At 39.8% G+C, this 16,787-nt stretch overlaps 1 protein-coding gene across 4 annotated transcripts in view; it reads right to left on the bottom strand.

The window, feature by feature from the left end:
* The window catches only part of LOC133530434 (uncharacterized), a 56,729-nt gene continuing 39,942 nt past the window's right edge, over nucleotides 1-16,787 (bottom strand). For 3 of the 4 annotated variants that reach the window (XM_061868341.1, XM_061868342.1, XM_061868344.1), the window contains exons 8-15: nucleotides 11,809-11,960; nucleotides 11,169-11,287; nucleotides 9,548-9,685; nucleotides 7,239-7,385; nucleotides 6,818-6,951; nucleotides 3,601-3,719; nucleotides 1,540-1,662; nucleotides 1-570 (exon numbers count right to left, since the gene is read on the bottom strand). In XM_061868341.1, the coding sequence (XP_061724325.1) occupies nucleotides 503-570; nucleotides 1,540-1,662; nucleotides 3,601-3,719; nucleotides 6,818-6,951; nucleotides 7,239-7,385; nucleotides 9,548-9,685; nucleotides 11,169-11,287; nucleotides 11,809-11,960 (1,000 nt within the window). In that variant the 3' untranslated portion in view covers nucleotides 1-502. The remainder of the gene's footprint in view (nucleotides 571-1,539; nucleotides 1,663-3,600; nucleotides 3,720-6,817; nucleotides 6,952-7,238; nucleotides 7,386-9,547; nucleotides 9,686-11,168; nucleotides 11,288-11,808; nucleotides 11,961-16,787) is intronic. The other variant, XM_061868345.1, reaches the window with a different exon arrangement.

Here is a 16,787-nt window from a genome sequence, read left to right as displayed (position 1 = left end):
ATTTGTGGGCACAGTATACGCAACGGGCATACGGGGCCCTTAGGGTCCAGTACAACAATGCGTTCCGGGTGCTGATGGGGCTGCCCCGTTTCTGTAGCGCATCAGGGATGTTCGTGACGGCGCGCGTGGACTGTTTTTATACTACCATGCGTTCACGCGCAGCATCCCTGGTGCGCCGGGTGCGTGGCAGTCCCAACAGCATCCTACGAATGATAGCGGATAGGGTCGACTGTCCCTACTTGTCGCACTGTGAGGGATTGCATTCCCCCATCAGTGTTGTTTTATTTTAAATTAGTGTTTGTTGTACCTACTAACCCCTTAGTTTGTAAGTTCTACTAATGAAAATATGTGTCCATGTGTTACATGTAATAAAAATATTCATTCATTTAACTTCCAGTGATATGTGTCAGATAATGTTTTTCTTGGTATTCCGTTGGTTGTGGTTTATCGCATCATATCGGACCATTTCGGACTTATCACGGTGATAGCGAGATACAAAGTTTCAGTAGATCTGAATGACGTCGGGCGCTGATTTCGTGGTCTCGGAGCTCAACGGGCGCCCGTCGGTTTCTGTTGACAATACATATATGTAAGTAAGGTGGCTTTGGGGTCACTTTGAAAGCAGGGTAATTTTAAAAATCGCTAATATAGCTTAAGCTAATTATCAGAGCAATTTATTGATGTTAATATTAATCCATAATCCTATTGAATTATTGTACAGATCAAATTTATTACTAAGAATTTCACAAAGATCGCCAAATATAAAATAAAATGTATAAAAATGTTTCTAGAATAAAGTTGTAATATACAGATCCCAATGAGAGACGGCACACTGCCTGCGTGAAGCGGATATGCACATCTACGCACACGCAGCCGGTGTGGATGTCGTTTGATATCTTTCTGAAAGGGAGGTATGAAAAGCGCAGCTGTAGCGGGTCGATCATCGCTCCCCACCGATGTGGGGAGGTCAGTTGGCCAGCTCTTCGCTACCGATCGCTTCCCAACCCCACGACCCCTAGCCTGGTGATACCGTTTGAGCGGGGCCAGGTTTCGGGGCCGCGGTGACGGCGACCAGTAACTTAGCTGGCGTGTGTGGCGTCCTGGTGAGGCTGTGTCTGTGTGTTGTGTTGGGTTTTGCTTGCACGCAGCCGGTGTGCTCTAGCCTTAAAGCTAATATAAACTCACGTGAACTACTAGTGTCTTGGGCTGTGGCCCTAAAGCTAATATAAACTCACGTGAACTACTAGTGTCTTGGGCTGTGGCCCTAAAGCTAATATAAACTCACGTGAACTACTAGTGTCTTGGGCTGTGGCCCTAAAGCTAAGATAAACTCACGTGAAGTACTAGGGTCTTGGGCTGTGACCCTAAAGCTAATATAAACTCACGTGAAGTACTTGTGTCTTGGGCTGTGGCCTTAAAGCTAATATAAACTCACGTGAAGTACTAGTGTCTTGGGCTGTGTCCTTAAAGCTAATATAAACTCACGTGAAGTACCTACTAATGTCTTGGGCTGTGGCCTTAAAGCTAATATAAACTTACGTAAAGTACTTGTGTCTTGGGCTGTAGCCTGCCTAAGGAGTTCTACGGTGAGACGGGGGGTGGGGGTGGGGGGAGCCACGCCAGACACTGCACGGCTATTGGAGCCTGACTTTGACGCTGAAGCTGTGGAGCAAGCAAGAGAGTAAGTAAAAATCTGGTGATCTATTAGAGAAGGTTAATGGTCTGTGTTACAAGTGGCAAAGTTGTCGTTTAACCCCTCGTGCTAATATTGTTTTATTTTATTTATTCAGGTAATTACAAAAACTATATCTCAATTTATTTACGAAGTATCGTTAAACCAGTAAGGTTTGTCTCGATACTCCATTCCGTAGTAGATTATATACAATAATGAATTATTAATTATAATGATTTCTGAGCAAGTGAGAGAAAAAATAGAAACAGGAGCATAGCGAGTGGTTCGAAAAGTGGAATTTTGAGCGTTGCGAGGGTTTCAAGGCACGAGGGATTAATAAACATGGCTACCGACTACCGAGTAAAAAAACAAAATTTTTGGAAAATGCTGTATTGTAAAAAAAACTGTAAAAAATTACTAACAAAAATCCAAATGGACATTATCAAATATTTATCATTCAAAATTATAATTTAAAAGTCAATTCCCTTAGCCAACATGAGGAAATAACTCAAAATTTGCATCAAATTACTTTGGACTCTTGTGGATTAGGAGGAAAGGGGACGGCCGTTTCTCCAAACAAACGTAATCCCCATTTTCCTCCCTGGTGATTAGGGCCTGTTTACATATTGATTAGTGTTTAGTACAAGTGTATAAATTTGCTACTAAACGTAAGTACTATCTGCGATGATCGATGTTGGAAATGACATTGATATGTCACAGTTTGCAATTGTTTGGTTGAATTAAATGTAATGCCCGTGTTACAACAACGCTATATGCAACATTAAATTACTTTTTACTTTTTTTTTAATGAACTATGTCATTTAGTTTCCTTAAACGTACTTACGCATACCTCGGAGTTAACAATAACAAAATGGTCGCCCGTAGGTTCAGCAGGTGTACAGCGCAAGTTAAAATAACACTTTATCGAGCGTATTGTACTTCGCTGTACGCCTGCAGCCTGTGGACGAGATACACGCAGCGTTCTATGAATGCCATGCGTGTACAGTACAATGACGCGTTCAGGGTACTGTTGCGGCTGCCGCGATACTGCAGTGCGTCGGGCATGTTCGCCGACGCGCATGTGGACGGTTTCCACGCGACGCTGCGCAAGCGCTGCGCCGCGACGCTCCGAAGGGTGCGCGACAGCCGCCACAGTCTCCTGGCCGTCGTGGCAGGGAGATGGGACAGTGCATTAATTAGGCACTGGACCTCCCAACATTTTAGTTTAGGTACTAACATAGTAATTTAAGTATATATGTAACTAACAAAATATGGATTGTGTCGTCCGAAATAAATGTTTTTTTTTTTTACGGAATTCAATAAAAACACGGTGTATAAATGATAAACCGAAATAACATATACGAAGGAAGAAACACAGCACAAACTAAAATATTTAGCATAAAATATTTTAATTTGTTCTAATAGTATCGATGGTCGCATCTCTATCGCTAGCCCGGAATTACCTGATTGATTCGTTCAGGAGGGCGAACACTACTGTTATACCTTAGGGATGCCCAGGGGTTGCCATAAGCCCTCAAGAAATCGCATATATGTACTTGGAAAATTCGACCTAGCTGCCGTGACCCGGGTAGCCGAGGGGCTTAGGCAACTGCTGCAATTGCAGAGGACGCTGGTTCCATTCCAGTTTGGGCCTCCAGGCCTTGGTCATTTTTTCCTTCTTATATGACATTTATTTCAGTTTGTATGGCCCTGCACCCTGCAGTGGCGGGGCAAGACTAAAATTATATGCGGGCAAGGTACTTTTAGCGAGGCCCTCTGGTGCCGCAAGAAATAACGTTCATTTTTACGGTGTGTCCGAGATATAGGTACTTGTTTAAGGCGCGAGGCCTCTCGGGCCGCGAGGCCGTAGGCGGTGGCCCACGTCGCCCACGCCTAACGCCGCCTCTGCAACCCTGTTTGGTACTCACTAGTAGTTGTGGGAAGTATAGGAGCCATTTGGAACAGACTGTCTCTGGTCTGACAGCCCGTGTCTTGAATCTCTTGTATTTGTGCTGATAAGTCTCTTTCGTGTTCCCTGCCCTTTCCCCTAAAAATATAAGTGGGTTAAAAGATTGTGTACACATTACAAAAGATAATGACTAAGGTGTAGAGTTTGTGAAGGACTTGTAGAGTTAGAAGCTTGGGTCTACAAGAGATCTGTTTTTGACAGTGCGAGCCTCATGGTTTCATCTTGGCAACATTTTACATGAAAATGTTTTTGATGGGATTATTACATTTTCTAAAACATATTTATTCTAAGTAGTTTCATATTATTATAAATATATGTAGGTCTCAATAGATATAAAAGGCTCCCAGAAAAGTGGGTTAGGTTAGGTTAGAATTGCAACCCGTATATTTTTTTTTTAATTGTATAAAGTATTACGTTCTGTTAACGGCACAAATCATGGAACATTTAAGAGAAAATTTGGAGTGTTTTTGATATTTCACCGACACCTGTAAAATTTCTACCGCTTTACGCTTTAAAAGTTGAATGTCCAATTCGTCCATTAAGTTTTCTTTGTATTTTAATGAAAGCTACTGCAATTGGTTTCAATATTATTAATCAATTAAAACTGTGGTTTTTTGCTCCAGTCATGGAATGTATGGCGCCATTCATTTTCAAAATAACAAATATCAATGAAAGATTAAACTTAAGCAGCTCGTTGGCTCTTGTTTATGGTAAAATGTTGCCAGCGATTAAAAACTGATGGTGAATACTTGTTTTATAGGATTTGTCTATACCCTTCCATTACTGGTGCCTGTTCCATTATAACAAAAGCTATTATACAAATATGTCTTTATACCAGTTAAAAATATACAAAATTAGGCAATTTAGATTAAATCATAATATAACAAAATCAACGTATTACACGGCGCGGATAGTCCGGCGGTACCTCTCTCTGCGGCCCTGACCACCGGCAGCTTGGGCCCTGCCCCGCTGCTGGCGGCACTAGGGTTCCCAACTGTACTATATTATATAGTATTGTACTATATTTTGGCTCTCTGTACTATATACTGTTGAAAAAATATATAGTACGCTAAAATACTATATTTCCGACATCCTTCTAATTTGTTCAAGATCGATTATCAATTTAATTCTAATCAAATAAAATTATTTCAAGTATGAAGACAAAATGGCGTGAGGAATGCAACAGGGCTGACATAAATTTAATAAAAAGTGAGCTATTAAATTGTCATAAATATTCAGTATGAATTTATTGAATCGTTGTCTCATTTTATCAAAAATTAGACATTACTAAAAAGTGCACAAAATAATAAAAAATATAAATTTATCTTTAAATAAATATTGTTATTAAAAAGATTTTTGTTTACTCTTTATTATTACTGGGCGTATGAGATGACGAGTGAGCAGTTTTACATATATGACTAACTGATGGCATGTTACCTGGAGTGTAGGAATAGGATGATTTTGATAACAGAGAGTGGTCTACACAAAAGAAATAGTTAAGAGGCCGTTATCGATTTTAGTCGCAACAATGTCAAATTCATAGACTTAGTCGATGAAATTGTACAACTACTGTTAACTATTAGTATGAAGTACTGGTTTCTATTAGCGCGTCTTGTTATCTTTAATTTTATCTTTAAATAGACTCATTTCATAATGTTATCTTTAAATAGACTCATTTAATTAGTAATTATTGTTTTTCTGATGGACGTTTAGGTAAACGCGCGTAAAGCACTGATTTTGTTGATCTTATTTGTAAATTTCGTAAAGTTTGGACTGCTAAAAATGATAATTTTGTATTACACATACCCTGTACTTCAACTTTAATAAACTACATTTTTGTTATTATAAATTAAAATTTAGTTATTTGAATGAAAGTTAGACGTAATCAATTTTCTCCAGAACTAACTTTAAAACAAGTGACAATTTCTCTGAAAATCGACTTAATTTCAACGTAATTTTGATACTTAAACAATCTACAACATTTGCTAAAACTGTTCTTATACATAATTTTGTATAATTTACTACCATAGTTTTTTGATGAATTTTTAAAAACTGTCCCTTCTCGTCACATATTACCGGGGACGCACGCTTGCAACCTCATTATTAAAAGGCAAGATGAGAAGACGTGCTAATAGAAACCAATACTTGTTATTTAGATATTGCGTAACAAAAGGAGTACCTACAATTTCAACGACTAAATCTATCAATTTTACATTTTTGCTCTAAAATCGTTACCATAACTAATCTTAACAGAGTGCTAGTAAGTGTGATTAAACGTATATTACACTTACGTTAAGCATTTTATCTAAAAGTACTATATTTTTTTGAAATGTACTATATTTTTAATGCCTTATTCTGGAAAATACTATATTCCACCAAAAAATAGTTGGCAACCCTAGGTGGCACTCTAGGTAAGGTTTTTTATAATGTGTTTATAATTTTGTATCGTTTTGTAAGTGTTTTTAAATTTTACTTTTATATTCATATTATAAATAACCTAACCCAAGATGTTAAATGAATAAACGAGATAACATTATATATATTTTTTTTCTATTTACCTATTTAGAAACAAACAGTCATACACAATTTTTGATCAAAACTTATAGACAAAAAATAGACCTATAGTTTCATATGTAGAAATAAAATATAAACAGGTCCGTGGCTATTACAAAAAACAAAAATACTTAAATCTGTATTTTATAATAACAAATACTTGAAATATGTAAATCAGTGATTTGATACGTCTGCAGAAAATAAGTTACATATACATCGTAATCTCGTAGTACATTAAATTTAAGCAAATAACAAATTCCAGTTATAATCAATATTTAAATGCATTCTTAAGTTGTGTTCGTGAACAGTTAAAAATGTCTAAATCATTAAGTTTTTGATTCTCATTACAAAGTTTACATGCGCGTTTGATAAATACATTCCCACCGTAACCAGTCCTGCTGAATGGAATAAAAAATAAGTTTCTTTTACGACATTATATATGAAATCGTCTCTCGCATGGGAGGAGGCCTGTGCCCAGCAGCACGTATATAGGCTGAATTATTATTATTTTTGATTATTGTTTTTTTATAATTATATTAAACATTACACACCCAATTTATTGTCGCAAAAAAAGTACAGCAACGAACATACAAAAAAACACCCAAGCAAAATACCCACAATACCTCAATAACTCTTCGTTCCAGCCGACGCTGGTGGGTCTGCCCTTATGCCTGCTGTCTTCCACTAAGGGCTGACTCTCAGGCCAGAAATCGTCGTCGACGCGCAGGCGTAGAAGGTCCGACTCCATACTGGTAGACTAAAAGAAATAGATAGGTAAATAGTAGCAAGTTAGTCATTAACTCTCATTTCTGACCTTTGTGTCGCTTAAATGCCATGAATCCTATATGGACATTTGGTCCTCAGGCAAATCAAGATCGATTGTAATTATTTACAAAAAATTGTCAAGTAGTCAATTCCTTGAGGTAAGCGTCCTTTCTTTAGTCCCGTTTTTAGTTTAGGCGTCAAAACTTCCTTCATAAATTTTGAGACTTGTGAATATATTATATCTGAAAAAAAGAAGTCTGAAAATGTTTAGTGACATACCCTCTGTTGGTGCGTGTGCCTGTGCATCTCATTGGCGTGGTTCTGATGTTCGAGACTGGGGCTTTCTCTGCACCCTCTGGGCTTCGGGTCAAGCGTGAGCTGGCTGGCGGCCTTGTTCAGGTCACCGAGCATCTGCGCCTTGTACTCCTGATACAGATAAAGGTAAAGTGACAATCATTAATTAAATATTCTTCTTCTTCAGTCGGTTCCTCAATGCTGAGGATCGTTACATCATGGAGGACCAAATTCCTCCATAGGCTTCTATTCCTCGCCAAGCGCATGGCCTCGTGCAGTTTTAATAGAATAAGCGCAGTGATTTGAGCACACCATCTTGTAGGCATCATCATTAAATATAGCAACTGTCAAACAGGAATTAACTTGTTCTCAGATTGAGGGTCTAAATATTAAATACGTAAGCGTAAAGAGACACTTAAGCGTATCGTAATACGCGCGTAGAACGAGAGCGCTGCGAGCACGAACAACTTCAATCAAGTCCACACACGAAGCGTCGTCGTAGCGTAGCTTATGAGATAGCGTAAAAAACTAAACTTCTGACATAATCAAACAATCTGATTAGGCTTACGCGACTTGGTGCCCAGAACTCTACGCGTCTCGTACTCGTATCGTTTTCACGATACGCTTGACGTTCCGTATGTTGAGGGCCAGCCGCCTGGTTTTTAATAGATTGCATATACTCGAGAAATCGGGACTAGTTCTGCTGTAGCTGGGTAGCCTAGAGGTTATCGCTGTAGCTGCGAAAGCTGAAAACGCCGGTTCTAATCTGCCGGCCTAGCCAAGGTGACAATCGCTATCGCTTCGACAACGAATCGCTTGGTGTCTCTCTATCACTCTTCCATATTAGTGCGACAGTGACAGTTGCGTTTCGATCGCTACGGAGCGTAAGCGATTTGCACGTTGGCTACGCGACCTGGATCGGCATTTTTTGGATATGTCCTTAAACTGCGTATAAAAGAGTGGTATGGGCACTGTGAATATCATCTCGCTTAGTGTGGTAGGGCACAGCACAGCGGATGTCATTCCAGATGTAGAGCAGAGCCCAACTGGGAAAGTACCTACTTACAGTAAACTGCAGCCAAATAACACTAGACCCTACTTATAGGGCTGTGTTCCTGCCGGTGAGTAACGTTGTTAGAGCTCAACGAGGGTGCGGGGTATTATGGTCGGCAACGCGCATGTCAGACCTCTGGAGTTGCAGGCGTCCATACCTACGGTAACTGCTTACCATCAGGCGGGCCGCATGCTTGTTTGCCACCGACGTAGTATAAAAAAGAAATATATGCCACTGGAGGGCTTAGTCACTTTTTCTTTAGTAGGTATATTACATGAAGAATTGTCGTATTATTCATATTCATATTCGTTATTTTGCAGTCATGTACAATGCATTATGCCAATGACTTATTACTATGGTATATAGTCCTCCCATAGTCCTCCTCATCGTTTTCGATGACGGCGACCCTAAATAAACATTATGGACGTTGTCTAGCGTGAGCCCTAATGTGGCTGGCCAAGCCACTACTATGGTACAGCCATCTGCAAAGAAAAGTGACCTCGCCTGCATAGAAGTTTGCATGCAAAGGTGCTAAGCGAATAGCAGTGTTGGCCGAAACCATAATGCAATTGAATTATAACCATTACAAATTGAACCGTAAACTGTAGCCGTCTATTACGGTATAAGGTTCAATTTGTAATGGTTAACGGTCAATTGCCATTAACGTTCGGCCAACACTGGCTTAAAAAGCGCTGGTGGCCGGTGGCAATCCGGAGGTCGCGGGTTCAAACCCCGGCTCGTACCAATGAGTTTTTCGGAACTTATGTACGAAATATCATTTGATATTTACCAGTCGCTTTTCCCAACAAGGCCTAGTTTATCCTCTGGGTTGGAAGGTCAGATGGCAGTCGCTTTCGTAAAAACTAGTGCCTACGCCACATCTTGGGATTAGTTGTCAAGCGGACCCCAGGCTCCCATGAGCCGTGGCAAAATGCCGGGACAACGCGAGGAACAAGAAGAAGTTCGGCCAACACTGGCGAATAGTATTGCTGACTGTACATGAACCCGTACCCCTAGTGTAAATATTTTCGTCAGCGAAACGTGACGTACGCGTTTGCGTTAAGTGTCATTTTGTATGTGATTTTTGACTTTCCAAAACGTCCCGCTTGGCTCGCTGTTCAAAAACCCATACAAAATGAGACTTAACGTAAACGCGTACGTCACGTTTCGCTATCGACTAAAATTACACTAGGGGTACCGGATAGGGCAAAGCAATTTACTACTAATTAAGAACACTCACATTGATCTGCTTCTGGTCGTTGTATAATTTACGGATGCACTTGAAAAAGAACACGGCGACCATCCCGGATAGTATTAGTGAGAACACGATAAGGATGTTTCGGGTGTCCTTGTCTCGCACCAGCGACTGCGCCTCGCCCTGTATACATAAACATTATTAAATAAATAAATAAGTAAATGCAAATTACGGGAAAACCTTAGAAATATGTGACGTTCCACGTGTACCTTATGAGGTAATCGTTAGGTATGGTATGGTATGAGGTAACCATCGTTTTGAAAAGATGTGTCCCGCCGAGTTTCTTGCCGGTCACATATTGGGATACCCTCCTACAATTTAGGAGGGATTTAAATCTTCTCGGGTCAGAGGTGTAGGGTTAGAGCCGGTGTAGCTTTATTTGCCGTTAATAAGCGCATTATAATATGCCGACTTGGAAAATAAACTATCTTTATCTTTATGGTGGTCGGTGCTTACGTCATTATTGACGACGCTCATTGGACCGTTTGACCAATGCGGTACTACGCCCAGCAAGAAAAGTGGTAGACGGTTTAAGTCCAGGACTTGGCGTTGCGTAACCGCACAGAGGACTCAAAAAGTGGGATAAGGCAAAGATTGACACTTTCGAGAAGTGGTGTTGGAGTAAATTACAACATATACCTTGAGCTCAACATTTCAACTCGGCTCTCAACGACATGCCATGAGCAGGCCCTTTGATTCTTCAATCATATTATGCGGTCACCAACGCATTATGGTGTAGAATCGTATAATTTTAGGACGAATGAATGGCGAACGTGTCTGGGATGGGGCACGTATAAGAGGGAACAAGAAAGAAGTAGAAAAATGTTTGAAGAGGTCAGCAATGAGTCTTTTATATAATATTCTCGCTTCTAAGAGTCAGAAGTATTAGCTGTTGAGCACGATGAATGAATGCTATAACATGCGATGTCATATAAGATCATATCTTGACTACGTCACGTGAGATATGGTTATATACTTAACTGTAGTTTTTTCTGCACATAGTGTAGTGTTCATATTGTGTAATAGTTGTATGTAGTCTATTAGTTAGTGGTAATTTGTATTTCTTTGCAGATCAGATACTCCACCGAACACTGTCTATGATCGTAATATGATAAGATTCATATACTAGCCGTGTCTTATCCAAACTCGACATTGGCAGAATCATCAACACCTTGATGGAGCCATAACACGAAAAATGTATTCATTGCATTCGAACTGTAGAGCATTTCTTGTCACAGCGTATAAAAATATACTTCATATTGACGCGGATTGCATAGCATTCGACTTGCAATTTCAAAGGCTAAAGGCTGCAAAACCTGACAATCCCGAATAACTGACAGGCTGATATCGTCCGGCGAACTGGTAATCAGTGGGCATCTTAATAGTCCCAAACTTCATATAAAATTTAGGTGTCCAGCTGGTGTGACTGAGCGTCCTCGAACGTATTAACACGGTCCCTGCTTGAGTACCCCAAGGTGGGGTCATAAAGCTTTTCTTCAGAAGTCCGTGTATACTATGGGTTCACAACTTCAAAGTGCAAGTACACTTGGACGTGTGACTTGGTCATATCATTTTTGTATGGGGACAGTGACTAGTTAACGCATACCTTGCATTCCACAGGGTCTTCATCATTCTTAAGCCTGCAATGCGCTATATCATCACATCTCAACGAGCTGGCGATGCACGTGCTGTCTTTGCAGTCAAACTCATTCTTGTCACACGAATCTGTTAAATGACACACATAAACTTAAATAGATGTCATATACTCAAGAAAACGTGAGGCCAGAATCGGACCGGAGTCAGCTTACGCAGCTAACGAATTGACCCGGCCACAGCGCAGCGGTACCCGTCTCCTAACCCCAGTCGTTTGTAACTCCAGGGGTGCTTACCGGCGGTACGGTTTTCTGTGTATATAGCACACTAAAGTTAGTTTGTAACCCCTGGGGTACTTACCGGCGGCACGGAATTCTGTGTATATAGCACACTAAAGTAGTCCAGCGGTAAGGAATTGCGTGTAAATAGCACTGAAGTTAGTTTGTAGCCCCAGGGGTACTTACCGGCGGTACGGAATTCTGTGTATATAGCACACTAAAGTTAGTTTGTAATCCCTGGGGTACTTACCGGCGGCACGGAATTGCGTGTATATAGCACTTGAAGTTAGTTTGTAGTCCCAGGGTTATTTACGAGCGGTACGAAATTGCGTGTATGTAGCACTGAAGTTAGTTTGTAGCCCCAGGGGTACTTACCAGCGGTACGGAATTCTGTGTATATAGCACTGAAGTTAGATCTCCTGTCGATAGTGAATAGCCGAATGTACATGATGTTGGCGGGGCCAGGCATTTTCTTTCCCTCTTCAGTCCAAAGGGACTTGGCTACAGAGCTACAGTATTCGCCTAACCTGTGAATAAGTGTTAACAATAAAGTTGATACAAATTTTTATTGCCGACTGTACTTTCTTTAAACATACACATCTTGTACAAATCTATCTTGTTGTAAGCATTTTTTTGATTTATTCTATATATATAAATGCGTGTCTCCTGACTGGGCTGGCGGACTGACTGACTGATTCATCAACGCAGAGTCGAAACTACAAAACCTAGAAAGTTGAAATTTGCACACTGGGTTGCATTTATAAGTGTACAAGAGATAAGAAGCGATTTTGAAAAATTCAACCCCTAAGGGGGTTAAAAGGGGTTGAACGTTTGTATGGGGATCAAGTTTTATTTTAAGGTAGGAACTTGAAACTTCATAATAAATGGTATTATATTACATGATAAGTAAAATAATTTCAGCGTTTTTGGAAATTCATACCCTAAGGGTGTTATAAAGGGGATAAACGTTTGTATAGGGAATAAGTATTATTTTAAGTTAAGAACTTAAAACTTCATGAAAAGGTATTATATTAAAATAGAAGGAAAGTAATTTCAGCGTTATTGATATTCATCCCCTAATAAAGTCAAAAAGGAGTTGAAAGTGTGTTTCTAAAAATAAATCCACGCAGACGAATTCGTGAGCAACAGCTATACTCTGTATCTTTAGGTATTTAAATAAAAGTAAACAAAATCTACCCTCAAATGGCTCCTTAAGCCTGTTGAGGGTAGATGAAAACATTACATGATCAAATAATGTAGGTTAAAGTCAGGTCGTTCAGTGACATATCCAGGCGGTTTTGTGTTTGGTTGGCTAATCAAAAAATGTTCAAATTGTTTGTTTACTTTTATTGAAATACCTAAAGATACAGAGTATAGTTAAGTATATTTTTATAGGTGCTCATTGTTACTTCCTGCATTAAAAAATTTGATTTAAGTTATACACTTTTGTTACTCAACCACACAAAATAATCAAGTACCTACTTGTAAAATGTATAAAAAAATTACAATTCATTTTGTTTATTGTATATATTGTAAAATGACATGTATAATACTAGATTTTATCAATAAAATTCTGAATCTGAATCTGAATGGTGACTGTAGGTACTTATATTAAAATAAATAAATAAAATAAATTTTATTGGCATTAAGGGAAGTACATTTTAGTGTGGAAGTCCCTGACTTCAGTACCCCTAGTGTAAATATTTTCGACAGCGAAACGTGACGTACGCGTTTGCGTTAAGTGTCATTTTGTATGAGATTTTTGACTTTCCAAAACGTCCCGCTTGGCGCGCTGTTCAAAAACCCATACAAAATGAGACTTAACGCAAACGCGTACGTCACGTTTCGCTATCGACTAAATTTACACTAGGGGTAATGAGCTAGGTAAAAACCTGTGTTACATGTGTATTAGACAAAAAGCGGTGTTCATATTTTTGCTAATGTCGATTGTTTTAAGCTCATGACCCTTAACATCCGAAGTCTCCAACGCAACTTTGATGCATTTGAGGTGGCCCTAAAACGAATGAACACCGTTTTCGACGTTATCATACTTACCGAATGCTGGCTCAACCAATTTTCAGTGATCAATCGTCTACCGGGTTACAATGTCCACCACACGACAAAATATATAAACAAGAGTGGGGGTGTCATAATATATACTAAGGAGTCGCTTAATGCTACTGCATCGGAACCAACTTTTGACGAAGCGAACTGCCTTGCGGTTTCTGTTTGTAGTCAATTTAGAATCTTTGGAATTTACCGTTCCCCCTCATTCCACAACTCGGAAAAGTTTCTTTGTTCTCTGAATCAGGTACTTGGGGAGTCCAATGGTTTCAGTAACGTGATAGTGGCTGGGGACATAAATATTGATATTATGGACTCACTAAATAATCAGTCATCTGACTATTTGCACCTCATGGCTATGCATGAGTTTCTCCCAGCAATCTCTATTCCAACACGACTTGAATCATGTCTTGACCATATATTTATAAAATCTAACTCTCGTGCCCTTGGTGCGGTTTGCCAATGTCCAATTACGGATCATGACATCGTCCTAGCTTCAATCACTGTTTCGAACAGAACTCCCCATCGACTACGATGGACCACTAAAACCGATTTTGAAGGGGCAGCATCAGAGTTACGATCAGCGGATTGGTCGAAGGTTTTAAATTCTGTAAATGTGAACCAGGCGGTCTCTATCTTTGACGAAATCCTAGCCTCAGCTATAAATAAAAACACTAGTCGAGTAAAAATTAGCCGCTCCAAACTTAATTTGAAACCTTGGATCACTCCTGGTCTTATAAGATGCATGAAGCATAGGGATAGGCTGCATAGTAGAGCACGAGCTGCGCCAAACGATATGAGTCTTCAGACTATCTATAAGCGTTACAGAAACTTTTTTAACAATCTCCTGTATAATCTGAAAAACGAATATCAAAGTAAGCAATTGACTGAAGCTAGGGACAATCCAAAGAAACTGTGGCAAACAATAAAAAATGTCTGTCATACTCAACACACCAACACTTCTGTCAGTGAACTCACTGCACTCCGTAGTTCGCCTAAAGAATCACTAAATATCTGCAACCAACATTTCGTGACGGTGGGGCAAAAGCTAGCTGTCGATATTCTTAACAAACTAGGGGAGGATGAATCTTCCCTAGCAGCCAAAACTACATCAAAAAGCTCAACTGCCGACTCCCTTTTCTTCCACCCAACCGACGTTTACGAAATCGACAAAATTATTTCTTCTTTCAAATCTGATGGTGCTCCGGGCCCTGATTCTGTCAAACCTCTCTTCGTCAAGGAAATCCGAAGCCTTATTATTGAACCACTAACCCACATCTGCAACCTAAGCTTGGCAACCGGGTGTTTTCCTGATCGTTGGAAATTGGCGCAAGTGTCTCCCATTCACAAAACGGGACCTAAAAATGACCCCAACAACTTCCGTCCTATATCCTTACTTAGCGTTTTTTCTAAAATACTAGAAAAAATAGTAAATAATCGCCCAACAGCTTTCCTTGATAAACACAAAATCCTCTCAGATAACCAGTTTGGCTTTAGGAAAGGAATGTCAACAGAAGCTGCAGCTATACATTTAACAAATAAAATATCCTGTTTCCTAGAAAGTGGTAATAAGTGTATTGGGGTATTTTTGGACCTGTGTAAAGCTTTCGACACTGTCTCAACAGATATCCTACTAAGGAAGCTGTACGCCTCGGGTATACGGGGGATTTCTCACGAATGGTTCCGTAGTTATCTGACTGATAGGCGTCAAGTTGTTAAGATTGGAGAGCACTACAGCGATCAACTACCAGTCTCTTTTGGAGTCCCGCAGGGCAGTATTCTGGGCCCTTCGCTCTTTCTTATTTACGTAAACGATATTATGAACATAAATCTAGATAGAGCTGATACAATTTGTTACGCAGACGATACCGTTGTGTTGTTCCATGGGAAGACATGGGATAATGTCTTTGATCTAGCGGAGGACGGGCTGAGAGATATTATGTCGTGGCTCAATAATAATTTATTAACTCTTAATGTAGCCAAATCATATTTTCTCACGTTTACTAAAACTAATAAGACAGTACCCATGAATATCTCGGGCAGAAGCCTACCTCTGCATATTGATAACTGTCGGAAGTCGGTGAATGGGGTGTCTCCTTGCAAGTGTAACGTTATAGTTAGAGCTGAAAAGGTAAAATATCTGGGTTTATTGATAGACGGCAATCTTTCATTTAAACACCACATTTCAGCACTAAGTGGAAGAGTAAGGAAATGTATATATATCATGAAAAAGCTTCGCTGTTGCACCTCAGAACAAGTGCTACGGCTTGTCTACTATGCCCTCTGCCAATCAATAATCCAGTATGGCATCGCAGTCTGGGGCAGTGCCGCAAAAACCACACTTATAACGCTGGAGAGGGCTCAGCGTGCTGTCATCAAGGTCATGCTGCGCAAACCTCTTTTTTACCCAACGAATTCCCTTTACCGGGACTCGAAACTCCTAAGCGTGGGACGGTTATATGTGTCTAAAGCAGTAGCTCAAGCTCATGTAATTATTGGCAAATTGCCTAACATTACACAGCTGCTGACCAAACGGAAATTTCGAGTCCCCACTCCAAAATATAGATCAGCCCTTGCAAAGCGGTCGCCACATTTTATGCACCTACGTGTATATAACAATGTTTGTAAGGTACACGAAATTCAAAATTGGACTTTAAGTAAGACCAAGGCAACGGTAAAAAAGTGGCTTGTGTCGTTAACATATCACGAAACGGAGGCTCTTCTTGTACCAAGTTAACGCACGCGCATACGCACACGCACACGCACACACACACAAACACACACACACACACACACACACACACACACACACACACACACACACACACACACACATTTGTATAGTAGTATCCACCGCTTTGTAATGTATTTTAGTGTTGTTATATTTTAGTTTTTTAATCTTCTCTTTCTGATTTGTAACGTCTGTACCTATTTGTAACGTCTTTATACTTATTGCCAATGTATTGCACTCAAGGGTCCCGAGATACAGGCTCAGCCTAGTTTGGGGTCCGCCAGTATACCAATTATGTTTTTCTGTGTTCTGTATAGAAATAAATAATTTTAATTTTTTTTTTTTTTTAATATTTTAACATTTCGTTAATGTTTTGATATTGTTATGATACGTTACAACTTAGACACGAATGGTATTATTACGTCAACATGTATGTAACTAACTATGTAATGGAATCTAAGGTAACTAATTTAACCATCTTCCAAGGATCGTAGCGTCATGAACATTGGCAGCTGTATGTAGTTCTGATGACAATACAATAATATGGTACTGTCGAACT

Source organism: Cydia pomonella, chromosome 22 (genome assembly GCF_033807575.1).
Source record: "Cydia pomonella isolate Wapato2018A chromosome 22, ilCydPomo1, whole genome shotgun sequence".
Lineage (NCBI taxonomy): Eukaryota > Metazoa > Arthropoda > Insecta > Lepidoptera > Tortricidae > Cydia > Cydia pomonella.
Note: the sequence above shows the minus strand (reverse complement) of the source record. Positions and strands in the feature narration are given on the sequence as shown.